At 40.3% G+C, this 18,380-nt stretch overlaps 1 protein-coding gene across 1 annotated transcript in view; it reads right to left on the bottom strand.

The window, feature by feature from the left end:
* Med14 (mediator complex subunit 14) overlaps positions 1-18,380 on the bottom strand; it is a 97,158-nt gene that overhangs the window by 27,995 nt on the left and 50,783 nt on the right. The window contains 5 exon segments of the mRNA XM_038315953.1: positions 1,027-1,173; positions 1,261-1,421; positions 11,704-11,780; positions 15,079-15,213; positions 16,303-16,497. Of these exon segments, the coding sequence (XP_038171881.1) occupies positions 1,027-1,173; positions 1,261-1,421; positions 11,704-11,780; positions 15,079-15,213; positions 16,303-16,497 (715 nt within the window).

Below are 18,380 nucleotides of genomic sequence, written 5' to 3' on the forward strand. Positions count from 1 at the left end.
GTGTGAGAATTCTGAGTGCTTGTGAGAAAACTCCAAGAAAACAAGAGTCTTATGTCCTCGGTTTCTTCAAAAACACAGAAATGTTCTTGGAATGTGCTTCTGTGGCCCTCCCAGGTGCAGCAGATAGGAGTGAGTTTACTTCAGATTATTCATTACAACTGTTATTGTTATCAGCTTATATGCCTTTATGGAAAAACATGTTTTGCCATATGTAGCTTGTCCACTATGTGTCTTTATTACTGTATATTTACTTTTTTTTCTGAGATAGTATCTCTCTACATAGCCCTGCCTGTCCAGGAATTCACTCTGTAGAACAGGCTGACCATTCTTTTTTTTTTTTCTTTTTTTTTTTGGTTTTTCGAGACAGGGTTTCTCTGCAGCTTTTTTTAGAGCCTGTCCCGGAACTAGCTCTTGTAGACCAGGCTGGCCTCGAACTCACAGAGATCCGCCTGCCTCTGCCTCCCGAGTGCTGGGATTAAAGGCGTGCGCCACCACCGCCCGGCTCAGGCTGACCATTCTTAACACTCAAAGTATAAATTGCCTGGTACTCTGAATAAAGTTGGCTATTACAGGAGACTTTAGTCTGCCTCATTTATTGGCTCCATTCTCCGGGGTCCCACCACCTCTAGCGTGTTTATTAGATAGCGTGTACAGAGTAAATGAGTAGAATATTGTGGTAACCAGAAGTGGATTTCTCACAAGTCTATTTATATGCCCAAATTTCTAGAAATAGTAGAAACTTAACAGTTATATTCTCTGGAGAAAAAAAAATTATAGGCTGAGGTAAAGGAGACAATTTTTCTTAGATATACATTTTTTTGGTTTTTTTTGAGACAGGGTTTCTCTGTAGCTTTGGAGCCTGTCCTGGAAACTAGCTCTTATAGACCAGGCTGGCCTCGAACTCACAGAGATCCGCCTGCCTCTGCTTAGATATACTTTTTGCTATTCACTTTTTAAAGCAATGTTCAGGTTTTATTTCTGTTACAGAAAAAGGTACTTTTAATTTAAAAGGAAGATTACACATACCTGGTAGAGAGCGTGCAAACTCCAACACACACTCATATAATCGGGCAATGCTACTCCAGTCATTAAGAAACATTTCAACTACTTTTCTACCACCAACAGGTTCAGACAACATATTTTCATACGTTAGGTAAACATGCCGGGATGGTCCTAAAGGATTCAAAAGAGAAGATTAATAGTAATCAACACCTTAAAAATCTAGAAATATGCATAAACAGTATATGAAAAAAATCGTACCTTGATCCCTGGTAGAAGTGCCATTAAGCGGACAGTTTGCAAACACTAATTCTGCCACCCATGTGCGGTTATTTCTACCTTGTAATCGGAAAGTGCAATCAAGAAGAGAGCGGTCCAGGGCCTTTTGGGTTTCCTCATTTACTCCCTTACAGGGAGGAATTCTAGTGATGAAAGACAATACATGAAATGTACATTACACACAAAGACAAAGAACAATGTATGAATGACAGATAAGATATGACATCATAGCTTCAGGTTCAACCATACTTCTAGATTCCTTCTACAAAGAAAGGAAGTAATTCCTAGTAATTGATAATATTTAAGCCCTATCACTTCACATTAACCTATATGAGAACTCTCATTTTAAGGTTTTTTTCCCCCTTCTACATGACAGGATTTTCCTGTGTAGCCCTGGATATCCTGGAATTCACTCTGTAGATCAGGCTGGCCTTAAACTCAGATCTGCCTGTTTCTGACACCCAAGTGCTGGAATTAAAGGTGTGCAACATCACTGTGTGGCTCCTTTTAAATTTTAAAGTGCGGTTTGTCTTTGTTCACAATCTTGTTGCTTACAAGGGGTTCTAATTCTAGAGAATGAATATCTATCTAGAACATCCTCAAGAAAAGCTAAGGGTTTGGTCCCCTGTTCCATCAGTCCCATTCCAACTGGACTTGGTGGTCTCCCATTAGATCTGTCCCACCATCTCAATGGGTAAACGCACTCCTCACGGTCCTGACTTCCTTGCTCATGATCTCCCTCCTTTTGCTCCTCATCAGGACCTTGGGAGCTCAGTCCGGTGCTCCTATGTGGGGCTCTGTCATTTTCTCCATCCAATGCCAGGTGAAGGTTCTATGGTGATATGCAAGATATTCATGAGTATGGCAATAGGATCTGGACATTTCTGGCACCCTCTCCTCAGCTGCCCAAGGAACTAGTTGGGGGCGTCTTCCTGGACTTTCTGAATGTGGCTGACGGTGGAGGATGACTGAGAAACCAAGGACAACGGCAATGAGCATGAACTCTACAGCATGGACGGGCTCACTGTGAGCCTTGTCAGTTTGGTTGCTCACCTTCCTGGACTTAGGGGGAGCTGGGAGGACCTTGGACTTAACATAGTGAAGGGAACCCTGATGGCTCTTTGGCTTGGAGAGGGGCGGAGTGGGGGTATGGGTGGAAAGGAGGGGAGGGAAGGGGGAGGAGGAGGGGAGGAGATGGAAATTTTTAATAAAAAAAATGAGAAAAAAAAGAAAAGCTAAGGGGACAAAAACACTTGTAAATTCATTTTTGAAAACAGGATGGCATAGTACAAATAATAAGGACTCTAGAGTGAGGGATATGCAATAATTCTAATAGTCATATTTAACTGACTCAATTACCCAACTATAAAATCAATAGAAGAGTTTCTCTTATGGATCACTCATTAAAAAAGAATACATACATATGTGACTAAAACATGCGAATGTTAACTCCCACTTGGAGCAAAATCTTTTTTTTTCAGATTTTATTTATTTACTTCAAATTGTGTATACAGTATTTTGCCTGCATATCTGCCTACAGGCCAGAAAAGGGCACCAGATCTCATTATGGATGGTTGTGAGCCACCATATGGTTGCTGGGAACTGAACTCAAAACTGAACCCAGGACCTTTTGAGATAAACCCCTAACACTGCAAAAGCAAATTTTGATCATAGCCTTCAATGTCCTAACAAAATTATGGGTTATTTGGGCTGTAGCGATGGCTCAGAGGTTAACAGCATTGGGTGTTCTTCCAGAGGTCCTGAGTTCAATTCCCAACAACCACGTGGTAGTTCAAAATAATCTATAATGAGATCTGGTGTCTACTGGCCTGCAGGAACACATGCAGGCAAAATACTGTATACATAATAAATAAATAAATTTTTTAAAAAAATATGGGTTTCACAATCCCAGAGAACCTAGACAACCAAGAGGATCCTAAGAGAGAAATAAAAGGATCTAATCTACATGGGAAGTAGAAAAAGACAAAATCTCCTGAGTACATTAGGAGCATCAGGACCTTGGGAGAGGGTAGAAGGTGAGGGGAGAAAAATATATAGTTCAATAAAAAATTAATAAAATAAAAATATGGGTTGTTCTTTGCATCTTCCTCCTTTTCAGAATTGTCCTATGTGATAAAGTTTGATTTGTATTAACTCACTTAACATACATGCTGTAAGATACACAAAAGGAATGTAGTAGTTTGGCATCTTAAAAACACCTACCTATGCATTTTTCTTCTACAGCTTTATAGACTATTTATCATACATTATGAAGCAATATATTTTAGCTGTCATTTCAGTATTAGATGAAAAACAAGGTACTATATTAATTACATAGTATCTCTCAATTCGAGTATCAGATTTCATAACCATTCATATCAAGACAAAAACACTAAAATGTATGTAACAAGAAATACAGAAATCTGTTTCAGTTCTTTTATTTAGAGTACCTAGAAAAGGGCTTCTCATTTTGGCAACATTGATATTTTTGACAGGGAATTTTTTGTTGTGGAGGGCTATCTTGGGTCACTGTGGCCTCAAGTAGATGCCAGTAGCACCTCTGACCTCCATTTCTTAATGATGAGCCTTATGTTCTTTAAAAGGCAAAACTGTTCTCTCCCCATCTTCCCTTGGCCCAGTCTTGCCCAACCCTCAAGTTCCCAATTTTGCCTGGCGATCGTGTCTACTTCCAATATCCAGGAGGATTACTATATCTTTTTTTGGGAGTTCACCTTCTTATTATCTTCTCAAGGATCCCAAATTTATAGGCTCAATGTCCTTTAATTATGGCTAGAAACCGATTATGAGTGAGTACATCCCATATTCATCTTTTTGGGTCTGGGTTACCTCACTCAGAATAGTGTTTTCTATTTCCATGCTGGCGACAGATGGGGAAGGTGACTGAGCCCCACATTGGAGCACTGGACTGAGCTCCCAAAGTCCTGATGAGGAGCAGAAGGAGCGAGAACATGAGGGAGAAAGTCAGGAACGAGAGGGGTGCGTTCACTCATGGAGACGGTGGGACAGAACTAATGGGAGATCACCAACTCCAGTTGGAATGGGACTGATGGATCATGCGACCAAACCCGTCTCTCTGAATGTGGCCAACAGCGGGGGCTGACTGAGAAGCAAAGGACAATGGCTCTGGGCTCTGATTCCTCTGCATGGACGGGCTCTGTGGGAGCCTTCTCAGCTTGGTCGATCACCTTCCTGGACCTGGGGGGAGTTGGGAGGACCTTGGTCTTAGCATAGAGTGGGGAACCCTGATGGCTCCTTGGCCTTGAGAGGGAGGGAGGGGAGGTATAGGTGGAGAGGAGGGGAGGGAAGGGGAAGAAGGAGGGGAGGGAAGGGGGAGGAGGAGGGGAGGGAGGGGGGAGGAGGAGGGAAGGAGATGGAAATTTTTAAATATAAAAAAAAAAGAAGAGAAAAAAAAAAGGCAAAACTGCCCCACCTCCAAGTTGAAAACCATTGGCCTAAAATTTAAAAACATCAAGAGACAGTTTTTTTTTGCATGTGGTATATATAGGTAGGGCAAAGGTCCAATACATTGCACAGAAACAATATAGTATCGCAATGTTTCCAACTAAAGCTTACATAACAGATTCTCTTCAACATTCAACTTTTTGCTTTGCTTTATTTTTTCTATATAGTCCAGGATGACCTGGAACTTGGCAGCAATCCTCATGCCTTAGCCAAATGAATTTTGAAATTAGTGGTGGGAACAAAAAACATACAACATGCATCTGTTAAAAGTTTGTATATTAATAGTACTTGATTCTCCAGAAGATCTACTAGAGCATGGTGCCTGTAGGACTCCACTCCTTCAGAGGATCTACTACAGCATGTGCCAGCAGGACTCGATTATCTAGAGGATCTAGGTGAGATTCCAATTCCTTATATTTTCCATCTTCTTGAGCTGATTAACACTCTTCAGCTCAAGCCTAGAAGTAACAACTGGATCATTCTAGTCTCTACTGCCTGTTTACATATCCCACTGATATGACTATTTTTTATAAATCTCTTTTGTCATAAAAAAAGTTTGTATAAAAAGCTAGCCAAGAAGAAAAGGATCAGAAAGATGAGGGCAGGGGTGAGGCAGAGTGTGCCAGACTGTGGCTGTACTTTGTGCGAAATTGGCCCTTGGTGGTCATCTTTGCTGACTTCCCAGAGGCACAGCTTGGGCAACACCCTAGTGGGCCTGCATGCCAGCCTCAGAAATGGACCGCCAGCAGTGAAAAGGCTGGGGACCAGGCACCAGGCTCTCTGAGCTCCCTCTGCTTAGAGCTCTCCACTGAGGCAGATGCACTGCAAGTAGCCCCAGGAGAGGAGAGCAGGTAAGGAATTAGGTGGGAGGAGTGGAAACCATAAACCTATAATAAACACTGCCATGAAAAGCCGCTTCAGCACTGAGGAAAATCTATGGGCCATACAGCTGAAAGATAGTAAACAGTTGAAGCATCACCTAGTACTGAAACCCTGAAAAGGCTGGAGAATTTTAACAAAAGAATCAAATATGTGTTATCTTTCTAGCATTAGTGGAGATGCAATGAGCCATTCCACATCTTTATGAAACTCTAGAATTTGGTGGGAAAAATCAAGATACAAGCTATCTAGCTATTTATAGGCAACAGTGTAGGGTAGCCTATTATTCCCTAGAGAGCAGGTAACCCATGTCTGTAATCACAGCTCTTCAAGTCTGAGAGGAATCAATCTCAAATTCAAAGCCAGCCTAAGCAACTATAATTTACATAGTCCCTATATCCATTAGAGAGCAAAATCTAGGAAGTTAACAGTGTATGTAGCATAATGGTGGAGAAAATGCATCAAAAAAGTTGTTCCATCCAAAATGCATTACAAAAGTTGGTCTTGGTAACATGTTTATAATGGTAGCACAAGGGAGACAGACAATCGCTGACTAAGGAGGTAGAGACAAGAGAATCAGGAGTTGAACTTGCTACTTAATTTCAAGACAAGGCTATGCTACAGAAAACACTGTCAAAAGCGGGGTGGGTGCAGAATGCATAGCAATGTTGAAAGGTAATTGTGACAGAGACAAATTATCCAGGTATGTGTGGCTTTCATGATCAGTCTATATAAACATTGAAATATCAATGTTTGGAAATATTTTGAAGATTTACCTTCCACATATTTGGTAGATAGACAAGATATTCTCTCTCCATGTTAAGTCAGGGAGAAGCCACACAAGGACCCAATGTATAATCTGGTACAATTAGACCCAGACAATCATAGTGAATGGGGTATTTGATCACCTGGTATTTGCATAAGCTATCATTGAAATATTTAACCTTACCAATCGTTTCATACTAGTTTCTTATGCTCAACTGTTTATAATGGAGGGATACTGTTGGTGCCAAATCAGAATGTAGTTATTGCTTTCACCCAGTTACTGATATTGTTGTGGGAACAGATTGCTACCACAGAATTAGATGACACTTTAAAATTTTTTTTAATTTATTTATTTGGGCGGGCATGGTGGCACACACCTTTAATTCCAGCACTCAGGAGGCAGAGGCAGCCTCTGCCTCTCTTGTGAGAACAACGCCAGCCTGGTCTAGAGTGAGTTCCAGGACAGGCTCCAAAGCAACAGATAAAAGCCTATCTCAAAAAAAAAAAAAAAAAAAAAAACGAAACAAACACCCATACGCCATGCCACATGTGTTAAGTCAGTTCTCTCCTTCCACCAAGTGGATTCTGGAGAGTAAACTAAGGTAGACAAGCTTAGCAGCAGATAACTTTACCCCGAGACATCTCTTGAGTTTGGTCCAGCACATTGCTGTGGAGAGCCTTATGTCATCTGGCAGATCCCAAACTACTTCCTGTAAATTCCTCCCAGAAAAAACTTTGTAGGTTAATGTACACTTAGTGTTTAATATATAAGGATGAATGTAGGGACACAAATGGGTGAAGGGGGGGCGACACAACACAGCTGTATGATTCTCTATTAAGTTATGATGTGTCTTGTCATTAATACTAATGATGAGTGCTTTAGTACACAAGTTGAGACTGAAACTGAGTGCATCATGTCATGGATCATTCTTTATTTGTAGTAACTAGTTTCTTCTGAACTATCCAAATTAAAAACAAAAAACAACAACAACCGTAATTAACTGCTTCATTCCTTGTTTTTGTTCATTTGGAAATTTTAGGTATAGTGTTTTCCTGGCATGGAATACTACAACTAGAACTTTATATTAAAAGAAAATTCTACAAGCTGACTTTATCTTACTGAAATGTGTAAGTAACTGTCAAAGTGATTCATCTTGGGTGTTGTTATGACAAATCAATTTCTCTTCAAATAAGCTAAACTACCTTTTAACGTTATCTACATATTTCTGTACATTTGTATTTGTTTCTTTTTGAAGACAGGGTCTGGTGCAGTCCAGACTGAGTTTACGCTCACTGTGGAGGCAAAGATAACTTGAATCTTTACTTTCAGCTCAGCATATGTACAAATCTGCAATCCCAGCAATTGCAAAGTAGGAGCAGGAGGATCAATTCAAGGCCATCCTCAGCTACAAAGCAAATTTGTGGCCACCTTGGGATACTAAAGTCTCTGTCTTAAAAGAGAGAAGAAAATAAAAAAGACACCGAACTCCTTTCCATTTGTCTCAGCCTAGTAAATACAGGGATTCTAAGCATGCACCACCCACATTCAAAGTGCGTATCTGTCATGATACTGCTTTACCCTACCTATTTGGTGTACCAAGCAAAGGAACTTTCCATTTTAAATAACAATAAAATGTTAGCAATGCTATTTAACAATAAAAATGGTTCAAGTTTCTCAGGAGAATGAGGTTCAAGGTCGGACAGAACTAACGGGAGACCACCAAGTCCAGTTGGAATGGGACTGATGGAACAGGTGACCAAACCGGACTCTCTGAATGTGGCTGACGGTGGAGGAGGACTGAGAAACCAAGAACAATGGCGATGAGCATGAACTCTACAGCATGGACGGGCTCACTGTGAGCCTTGTCAGTTTGGTTGCTCACCTTCCTGGACTTAGGGGGAGTTGGGAGGACCTTGGACTTAACATAGTGAAGGGAACCCTGATGGCTCTTTGGCCTGGAGAGGGAGGGAGTGGGGGGTATGGGTGGAAGGGAGGGGAGGGAAGGGGGAGGAGGAGGGGAGGAGATGGAAATTTTTAATAAAAATAAATAAAATAAAAAAAAGAATTTTTAGTTGGAACTAAAGATGTAACCTGGACAGCAGAAATCTTGTATAGCATGCAGGAGGCCTTAGGTTAAATCCCTAGTATCACACATGAATTACTTTCGTATTACCATATATCTTTTATTACTAGCATAATGACTTTTATAATTATATATTTTTTTAGATAATTATAGAAAGGGCACATGCTACCTGGGCATAATGGATCCTGTCTATAATCCAAGGAATTGGGAAGTTTAGTGAGGAGGAGGAGGATCACCATGTTCAAAACTACCCTGGACTACAGAGTGACAATCTGTCTCATACTATTGCCCTAAGAAGTAAGAAAGAAGAAACTGCCAATGTTGGATAAATGATCTTCAACTTGAGTACTGAGGACTTGCCCAACCTTTCCCCTCATAACACAGCCATTCTTGGGGAAGTTCTAAAGCAGCCAATTAACATGGACATTTCACCTTGAGTTTGAGAATATAAATGCAGACATATCTTCTTTTTATATTAGGTAGATTAATCTTTTCATCAGATCCATCTGGTTGGAAAATGAAAGCACATAACATGCCTGCATATTTCAGTACATCCCATGTCATTTTTAGTTTTTGCTGCTAGTGTTAAGATTTTTGAGACAGGATCAACTTTGATCATGCCAGTATGATTACATGAGTAGAGAAAATAAAACCAGATCCCTCCAAAGGGAATCTGATAAAGCTACTACTGTAAACTATACAAGATTAAAGAAGCAGGGGACAAAGAGAGATGGCTCAGTAGTTAACAGCACTGTTTACTCTTCCACATGGCAATTCACGACTGCCTGTAACTCCAGTTCCAGAAGAACTCAATGTCTTCTTCTGTCGCTCACACACAGTGCATAGAGATCCATGAAGATGAAGTAGCCATATACATAAAATTTTTTAAATAATATACAAAGTGAGGAAAACATTTCATGAACAAAGAGGGTGAACCACATCTAAAAACGTCAAAAAGTGTAATTTAAACAGTTATTCCCTGGGTGATGTTTCTCTATTATTCAACAACTTGAGAAATTAGGCTAAAGTTACCTATGGCACATGTTTTTGTTTCTTGAGATGATCATCTCACTATGAGGTCCACACTAGTATGGATCCTCTGAGCTCAGCCTCTGAATCTACCCAAGAGATGCCCAATCATACAACAAAAGCATATGCTCAACTATGTTCATAGCAGCATTATTTGTAATAGCCAGATCCTGGAAACAACCTAGCTGCCCTTCAGTGGAAGAATGGATGAAGAAACTGTGGAATATATACATGCTAGAATACTACTCAGCGGTAAAAAACAATGACATCTTGAATTTTGCAGGCAAATGGATGGAAATAGAAAACACTATTCTGAGTGAGGTAACCCAGACCCATAAAGATGAACATGGGATGTACTCACTCATATTCGGTTTCTAGCCATAATTAAAGGACATCGAGCCTATAAATTTGGGATCCTTGAGAAGATAATAAGAAGGTGAACTCCCAAAAAAAGATATAGTAATCCTCCTGGATATTGGAAGTAGACACGATCGCCAGGCAAAATTGGGAACTTGAGGGTTGGGCAAGACTGGGCCAAGGGAAGATGGAGAGAGAAAAGTGTGAAGGGGAGAGCGGGGGGAGCTCAGAGGAATGGGGTGCTTGGGATATAGGAAGGGTGGATATGAGAGCAGGGAAGCATATATCTTAATTTAAGGAGCTACCTGAGGGTTGTCAAGAGACTTGACCCTAGAGGGGTTCCCAGGTTTCCAGGGAGACGCCCCCAGTTAGTTCCTTGGGCAGCTGAGGAGAGGGAGCCTGAAAAGGCCAGTTCCTATAGCCATACTGATGAATTTCTTGCATATCACCATAGAACCTCCACCTGACGATAGATGAAGAAAATGACAGAGCCCCACATTGGAGCACCGGAATGAGCTCCCAAGGTCCTGATGAGGAGCAGAAGGAGAGAGAACATGAGAAAGAAAGTCAGGACCGGGAAGGAACCTCCAGCTGGCGACAGATGGGGAAGGTGACTGAGCCCCACATTGGAGCACTGGACTGAGCTCCCAAGGTCCCGATGAGGAGCAGAAGGAGCGAGAACATGAGGGAGAAAGTCAGGAACGAGAGGGGTGCGTTCACGCATGGAAACGGTGGGACAGAACTAATGGGAGATCACCAACTCCAGTTGGAATGGGACTGATGGATCATGCGACCAAACCCGTCTCTCTGAGTGTGGCCAACAGCGGGGGCTGACTGAGAAGCAAAGGACAATGGCTCTGGGCTCTGATTGTTCTTCATGGACGGGCTCTGTGGGAGCCTTCTCAGCTTGGTCGATCACCTTCCTGGACCTGGGGGGAGTTGGGAGGACCTTGGTCTTAGCATAGAGTGGGGAACCCTGATGGCTCCTTGGCCTTGAGAGGGAGGGAGGGGAGGTATGGGTGGAGGGGAGGGGAGGGAAGGGGGAGAAGGAGGGGAGGGAAGGGGGAGGAGGAGGGGAGGGAGGGGGGAGGAGGAGGGAAGGAGATGGAAATTTTTAAATATAAAAAAAATAAACCATGAGGAAAAAAAAATTACTAATGAATCAAATAAATGTGTCCCTGCCAGAAGTGAAAAAAAAAAAGTGCTACATCTTCCAGTTTCAGATAGTTTCTTAGTACCATTGAAATAAGTTCTATATTGATAAAAGACACAAAACTCTATGGGTGCTAACCCGTTCGGCTTACACCTCCATGTTCAGCTCTCCTTATCTCCTGCCTTGCTGAACATTCAGGTCAGACATGGGGAGCTTTCTCTTACTTCCAACCATTCACATTAGCAGTTATCTCCTCTGGTTAGAACCTTCTACTCTAATTACATGTCCCTGTGCTCTGGCTAATTCTCACTGCTCTCAGTCTTGGGAATTTCCATCTTGACTTGCGAACTAGGCCATATCTCCCTGCTATGTGAATTCAAAGCCTCCTGCAGGACCTTACAAAAAAAAAATCAAGCCTGAAGCACAATAATATTCAAAAATTATGAATAACAAATGAAAGAGATGCAGAGAAAGATGCCCTAAAATGCAAATGGTGCTGACTTGCCACTCAACAGGTAGAAGAGAACATCCCCTGGACCTTAGCAATTCTACAAAGAAATCTATCACGTACACACACAGGTGTGAGGTACGTTCTACGTGCTTTCAAAGGAGACAAACTGTCCTTCAGCATGGCTGCATGTGTGGCACCATGTTAGATACAGAACAGGGGCTTACTTTAGTAAGCGAATTGCATGACTGAAGCCATCACCTTCCACTTGCACTCCTTGATGTGGTATCTCCAGGTTGGACAACTGGAAAGAGAAAAAGGACAGTAGTATTAAACTGTTCATTTTACAAAAGAAAGTAGCTTTTCTCTACATCTTAATCTATTTTCATCCCATCTGTTGTAAGGCAGCTTTTCTCAAATTGACAAGTTATAAGTAACGAGCACTGTTATCATTAGACTTCTGTGGAACTTATAGTAAGGCAACTGCAAGGCAAAGGAGCTTGAGATTCTCTAGCAAAATAAAATATAATAACATCAAACACAAACTATCATATAGAAGTTGGACATGGCAACCAACAGAAAGCACAAGAAGCCGGGCGGTAGTGGCGCACGCCTTTAATCCCAGCACTCGGGAGGCAGAGGCAGGCGGATCTCTGTGAGTTCAAGACCAGCCTGGTCTACAAGAGCTAGTTCCAGGACAGGCTCCAAAGCCACAGAGAAACCCTGTCTCGAAAAACCAAAAAAAAAAAAAAAAAAAAAAAAAAAAAAAAAAAAAAAAAGAACTAAGACTGGTTTTATTTGCAATTCTACTGTTTGATCAAAAAGAAACTTAAGTCAGGCAAATGTAGGCTGAAACTCATTCAGTGAAAGATAGGAAGGCATGTCAGAACGTCCTCTGATCGAGCAAAGAAATGCTTGACCTCAGCAAATAAAGGTAAGTCTTCTATGATGGAAGTTTTACATACCATATTTCAACAATGATTTAAATGTTTGTCTAGCCCTACTTTGAGGACCAGGAAGAACATAAGTATAGAAACTAGCTGATGACCAAATAAATAAGAGAAGTTCAGACTCAAAAATAAAAGCTCAAACAATGACTTGTTATCAATAAAGAGAGAAACACTGCAAATAAGCTATTCACAGCACAGGGTACATTATTATAATGCCCTTCTCACAGAAGAGAAAGTGGGAAGCACACTTGAACTCATTGGCACAGGAGATCACTTCCTAAATATAACCCTAGTAGCACAGACACTGAGAGAAACAAATAATAACTGGAACCTCTTGAAACTGAGACGCTTCTATAAATCAAAGGACACAGTCAACAAGACAAAACAGCAGCTGACAGAATGGGGAAAGAATTTCACCAACTCCACATCGGACAGAGTGTTGATCTCCAAAATATACAAAGAACTCAAGAAATTGGACATCAAAAGAACAAATAATCCAATAAAAAATGGGGTACAGACCTAAACAGAGAACTCTCAACAGAGGAATCGAAAATGGCTGAAAGACACTTAAGGAAATGTTCAACATCCTTAGCCATCAGAGTAATACAAATCAAAACAACTCTGAGATTCTATCTTACACCTGTAAGAATGGCCAAGATCAAAAACACTGATGACAACTTATGCTGGGAAGGATGTGGGGTAAAAGGAACACACCTCCATCGCTGGTGGGAGTGCAAACTAGTACTTCCGCTTTAGATTTCAGTACGGAGATTTCTAAGAAAATTAGGAAACAACCTACTTCAAGTACCAGCAATACCACTTTTGGGTATATATCCAAAGGATGCTCAATCGTACCACAAGGACATGTGCTCAACTACATTCATAGCAGCATTGTTTGTCATAGCCAGAACCTGGAAAAAACCTAAATGTCCCTCAACTGAAGAATGGATAAGGAAAATGTGGTACGTTTACACAATGGAGTACTACACAGCAGAAAAAAAAATAACGACATCTTGAAATTTGCAGACAAATGGATGGATCTAGAAAGCATCATGTTGAGTGAGGTAACCCAAACCCCAGAAAGACAAATATCATATGTACTCACTCATAAGTGGCTTTTAGAAGAAAGCAAAGAAAAACCAGACTACAATTCACAATTCCAGAGAACCTAGACAACAAAGAGGACCCTAAAGAGAGACATACGGGGGTTGGAGAGATGGCTCAGAGGTTAAGAGCATTGCCTGCTGAGTTCAATTCCCAGCAACCACATGGTGGCTCACAACCATCTGTAATGGGGTCTGGTGCCCTCTTCTGGCCTGCAAGCATACACACAGACAGAATACTGTATACATAATAAATAATTTTTTTAAAAAAAGAAAGAGACATACATTAATCTACATGGTAAGTAGAAAAAGATAAGATCTCCTGAGTAAATTGGAAGCATGGGGACCATGGGAGAAGGTAGACAGGGAGGGGAGAAGAAAGGAGGGAAGTGAGGAAAAATATATAGCTCAATAAAAACAACTAAAAAAAGAAATTAAAAAAAGAGCACTGGTTGCTTTTTCAAGGAATACAAGCTCAATTCCCAGCACCACATGGCAGTTAGGGGATAAAGCACCCTCACACAGACATACATGCAGGCAAAACACCAATGTACAAACATACACATACAAGCGATAATAAAAAACAGAGGTTGCAGCAGGCATAATGGTATATGATTGTAATCCTAGTACAGGAAAGTAGAAGCACAAATACAAGAAATTATGAGTTTATCCTTAGCTACATAGCAAGTTCAAGGACAGCCTAGAGAACATGAGACCCTTCAAAAAACAAGAGAAAGCAAACAGACTGGTTACCTCCCTTTACATTCATATTTGGGGATCATGGTAGGTATCACGAAACTATATTTTATTTACTGGTATTTTGCCTGCAGGCATGTCTATGTGAAGGTGTCAGGTACCCAGAAGCTGAAGTCACAAACAGTGGTAAGCTGCCATGTGGGGGCTGGGAATCAAACTCAGGTCCTCTAGAAGAGTAGCCAGTGCAATTAACAGCTGAGCCATCTCTTCAATCCCTACAATACCACATTAGTAAAGGAAATTGACTCTGCATCAGCCAACTGCTTCTTCCATAATACCAAAGTAAACATTTATCCTAATATTTTTCCAACTTACTTCTCAAAAATAAGTCTAGTATCATTAGTATTCAAATAGCACATATTACTTTACAAACTCAACAAAGACATGCTTTATTAAATAGTCATTTCTGGTAGACTTAAACAATGTTCCTACTATGAAGTAGAAGACATTAATTCTTAAAAGTTGTCTACTTTCAGCTGGGCAGTGGTGGCACACACCTTTACTCCTAGCACTCTGTGAGTTCAAGGCCAGCCTGGTCTACAAGAGCTAGTTCTAGGACAGTTAGGGCTGTTACAAAGAGAAACCCTGTCTCGAAAAATAAAAATAAATAAATAAATAAATAAATAAATAAATAAATACAAGTTAAGTTATCTATTTTCTTTAATTGGGAAAAATTTAATTTCCATTATCTAAGGAGAAGAATATGAGCTGATGGATTGGGAGACAAAAGAGCTTGTGTGTACCCAAGACCAATTCTCCAGCTGGAAACACAACTTGAAAATTCTGAACTTACCTCCAATCGAAGTCCTACAAATGGCATGTTGGTGTCACACATAGCGACAAAATGAGCTAGAACTTTATTGAAGGCACACATTTCTCCTGTTCGTTTGGCTTTCTTGCATTCTACTGGACATGGGTCATCAGACAACTAGAAATTAAAAATTATTTTTAACTGTGTACAAAATTACAATTCACCAAGGCAAATAAAGCTCTACAACAAAGCTCAGAGTTAACCCAAAAACAAGACCTGTCAACAAAGGCACATTGAGCAAATCATAACCCAGACACAAGTAACATAGTAGTTAATAAATATTTTATGTTTAGCAAGTTGTTTTGTATGAAATTATCAATTAAATTAAGAATTAAAAGAAAAGCATTTGGTCAAATTTAGTAGTATGCACCTATAATTCTGGTACTCTGGAAACAGAAGGATTTTGAATTTGAGGCCAGTCCAGGGTTACAAAGAAAAGTAAAATGAAAAACAAAAAGAAAAATAAAATGAAAGAAACGTATCTGAAAAAAGGGGGGTGGTGGAAAAGTAGCTCAGAGGAAGAGTGCTTACCTAGAGTACACAAAGCCCTCAATTTCTAACACCACCACCTTACCCTCAAAAAAGAAGAAATATTTTTAAGAAAATGTGGGTAACTGTTTCACTGCTGCCCTATACCTCTGTTTAAGAATAATGAAACTAAGTGTAGTACACTTAGTAACTGAGGCAGAGGCTGGAGGGTGTCAATTTAGAAGCAAGAATTAGTAACGTAAGACATCACAGACCAGCCAAATCTACACAGGAAGATCATATCTCAAAAATAATGATGGTGTATTCCTTTAATTCCAGCACTCAGGAGACAGAGACAGGCATATCTTTGAAATTGGAGCCTAGCCTGGTCTACAGAGCCAGCTCTCCCAGACAGCTGGTGCTATACCGAGAAACTGTCTCAAAAAAAACAAAACAATAATAATAAAAAATTTTAAAACTAAAATAAAATGAAGCCAGGCATTGGTGGCACACGTCTTTCATTCCAGCACTCAGGAGGCAAAGGCAGGCAGATTTCTGTGAGTTCAAGGCCAGCCTAGTATACAAGAGCTAGTTCCAGGACAAGCTCAAAAGCTACAGAAAAATCCCTGTCCCAAAAAAACAAAAATAAGTAAGTAAATAGATGGACGGATGAAATGAGTTGGGGGGTGGTTGCAAAAACATTAATATAAATGACTTCTAACTTCTATGTGACCATACCTTGTGCTTGGTACCCGTTCCGGTCTGTTTCCCAGTCTTTGTATAGGAAATCAAGTCCTGGATGTTGTCCTTGAATTGCTGCAGCAGCAGTGCCATGACAGGGCTGTCTTCACGATCTGGAGTACTCACAGACATGAAGTAGTACTTGTACGATAGTTGAGTGGGTTTATTGGGAACCTCAAGCATTTCCACAACCTAAAATGATCCAAATCAGAAGTAAGTAAGCCCTAATAGAATAAGAACCAGAGTACATTCTCCATCTTATATCAAGTGTAGTTTGGAATTATTTTAAAAAAATTAAGAAAAAATGTATTTTTAAAAACCATTCTTCGTAAGTAAACAATGTGTCTTCTAAATATTAGCAGTGATAAAAAAGAATGTATAAGAGTAAAAGTAACAATGAACACAAGAAATGAGATAAATTATTGATGCTAGTTTTGTTTTATTTTGTTTTTCGAGACAGGGTTTCACTGTAACTTTGGAGCTGTACTGGAACTCACTCTGTAGACCAGGTTGGCCTCGAACTCATGGAGATTTACCTGTCTCTGCCTCCCAATTGCTGGGATTAAAGGCATGCATCACCACCTCACAGATGGCATTTATATTTCTTATTATAAGCTGAAATAAAAATATACCTAAACCAAGTAGGTCTTCTAGAATGGTATCTATTTTCAATATCCCTTTTACCTTTCTTATCTGTGAAAAGACCCTAAAAATTCAATTACTGTGGCCAAGACAAATCAGAGAAAAAAAAACATCAACTACATCTCACTGGGAAACATGCAAAAATAAATTTTCACTTTTGTATGTGAGGCAGGGTCTCAGTGTAGCCCATGCTGGCCTTGAACTGCCTCCAACTCCTAAGTGCTAGAATTAAAGACGTGTTGCCACCACACCCAGCTAAACCCCAAGTTTTGAACTGAAAAATGTTGTTTGCTCTGGGGACAACATAAAGAAGCAGTGCTGAAATGGAATTAACCATGCCAGTGCTATCCTAAATGCCTCCTCAGAGTACCAGTGAGGAGTCATGGGTTGTCTTTATTTTTGTGAAGAAGTAATAAAGACACTGAAAAATGGAGTTTCCTGTCCAAGGTCACACACTTTGGTATTTTTTCCTAGAAGTTAAACTGTTTGTTTAAGCCTTCCTCTTTTTTTTTTTTTGTTTGTTTTTTGTTTTTTGAGACAGGTCACTATGGCAGCTTAGAAATGTCATTATCTACCTAAAAAAAGAGTATGAGGACATTAAGCGGCATGATAAATCTATATACCCTTACTGAGATAGAGGGTTCAACTATCCACTTAACCAAAACCAGTACCTTACAAATCTCAAGTCTAAGACAGCGTTGGTGGGTCAGGCCTTTAATCCAAAGTAGTTGGGAAGTTAGGGCAGGAAGATTACAAATGAGGATCGAGAGATAACTCAAGGTTAAGAGCACTGGTTCCAATTCACAGCACCTATATGGCAGCTCACAACTGTCTATAACTCCAGACCTAGCTATCATACCTCCTCTTCTGGTTTCTATTCACACATAGTACACAAACATACAAGCATAGAAAGGTTGTGTTCAAGGCTAACTTGTACAAGTTAGTGAAGCCTTGTCTCAAAAAAAGAAAGAGAAAGTAAGAAAGAGGGGTTCCATGGTAAATCATGTGTGAACCATGGAGTCAATCCCCAGCAGCACCTACTTAATAATAAACCTCATATACTATAAAGCGCAGATTTTCATAGTATATAATTAGATCACAACAGAGGTGACCAACAAATAGAAAGGGGAAAAAATTATTTTTTTGTTTTGTTTTTTTATTTTTTCAAGACAGGGTTTCTCTAGGTATCCCTGGCTGCCCTGGCACTCACTCTGTAGACCAGACCAGCCTCGAACTCCCAGAGATCTGCCTGCCTCATCCTCCCGAGTGCTAGGATTAGAGACCTGTGCCACCACCACTACCAGTCCTTTCCTATTTTTAATGGTCACAGTAGCAGTTAATTTTTTTCTACTTAAGTGACAAATCTAAAGGAAGTAGAGTAACCTGCAATCAGGTTTGATCTAAACCAAATTTTTTGTTTTGCTACTGGGACA

The sequence above is a fragment of the Arvicola amphibius genome, chromosome X (assembly GCF_903992535.2).
Source record: "Arvicola amphibius chromosome X, mArvAmp1.2, whole genome shotgun sequence".
Lineage (NCBI taxonomy): Eukaryota > Metazoa > Chordata > Mammalia > Rodentia > Cricetidae > Arvicola > Arvicola amphibius.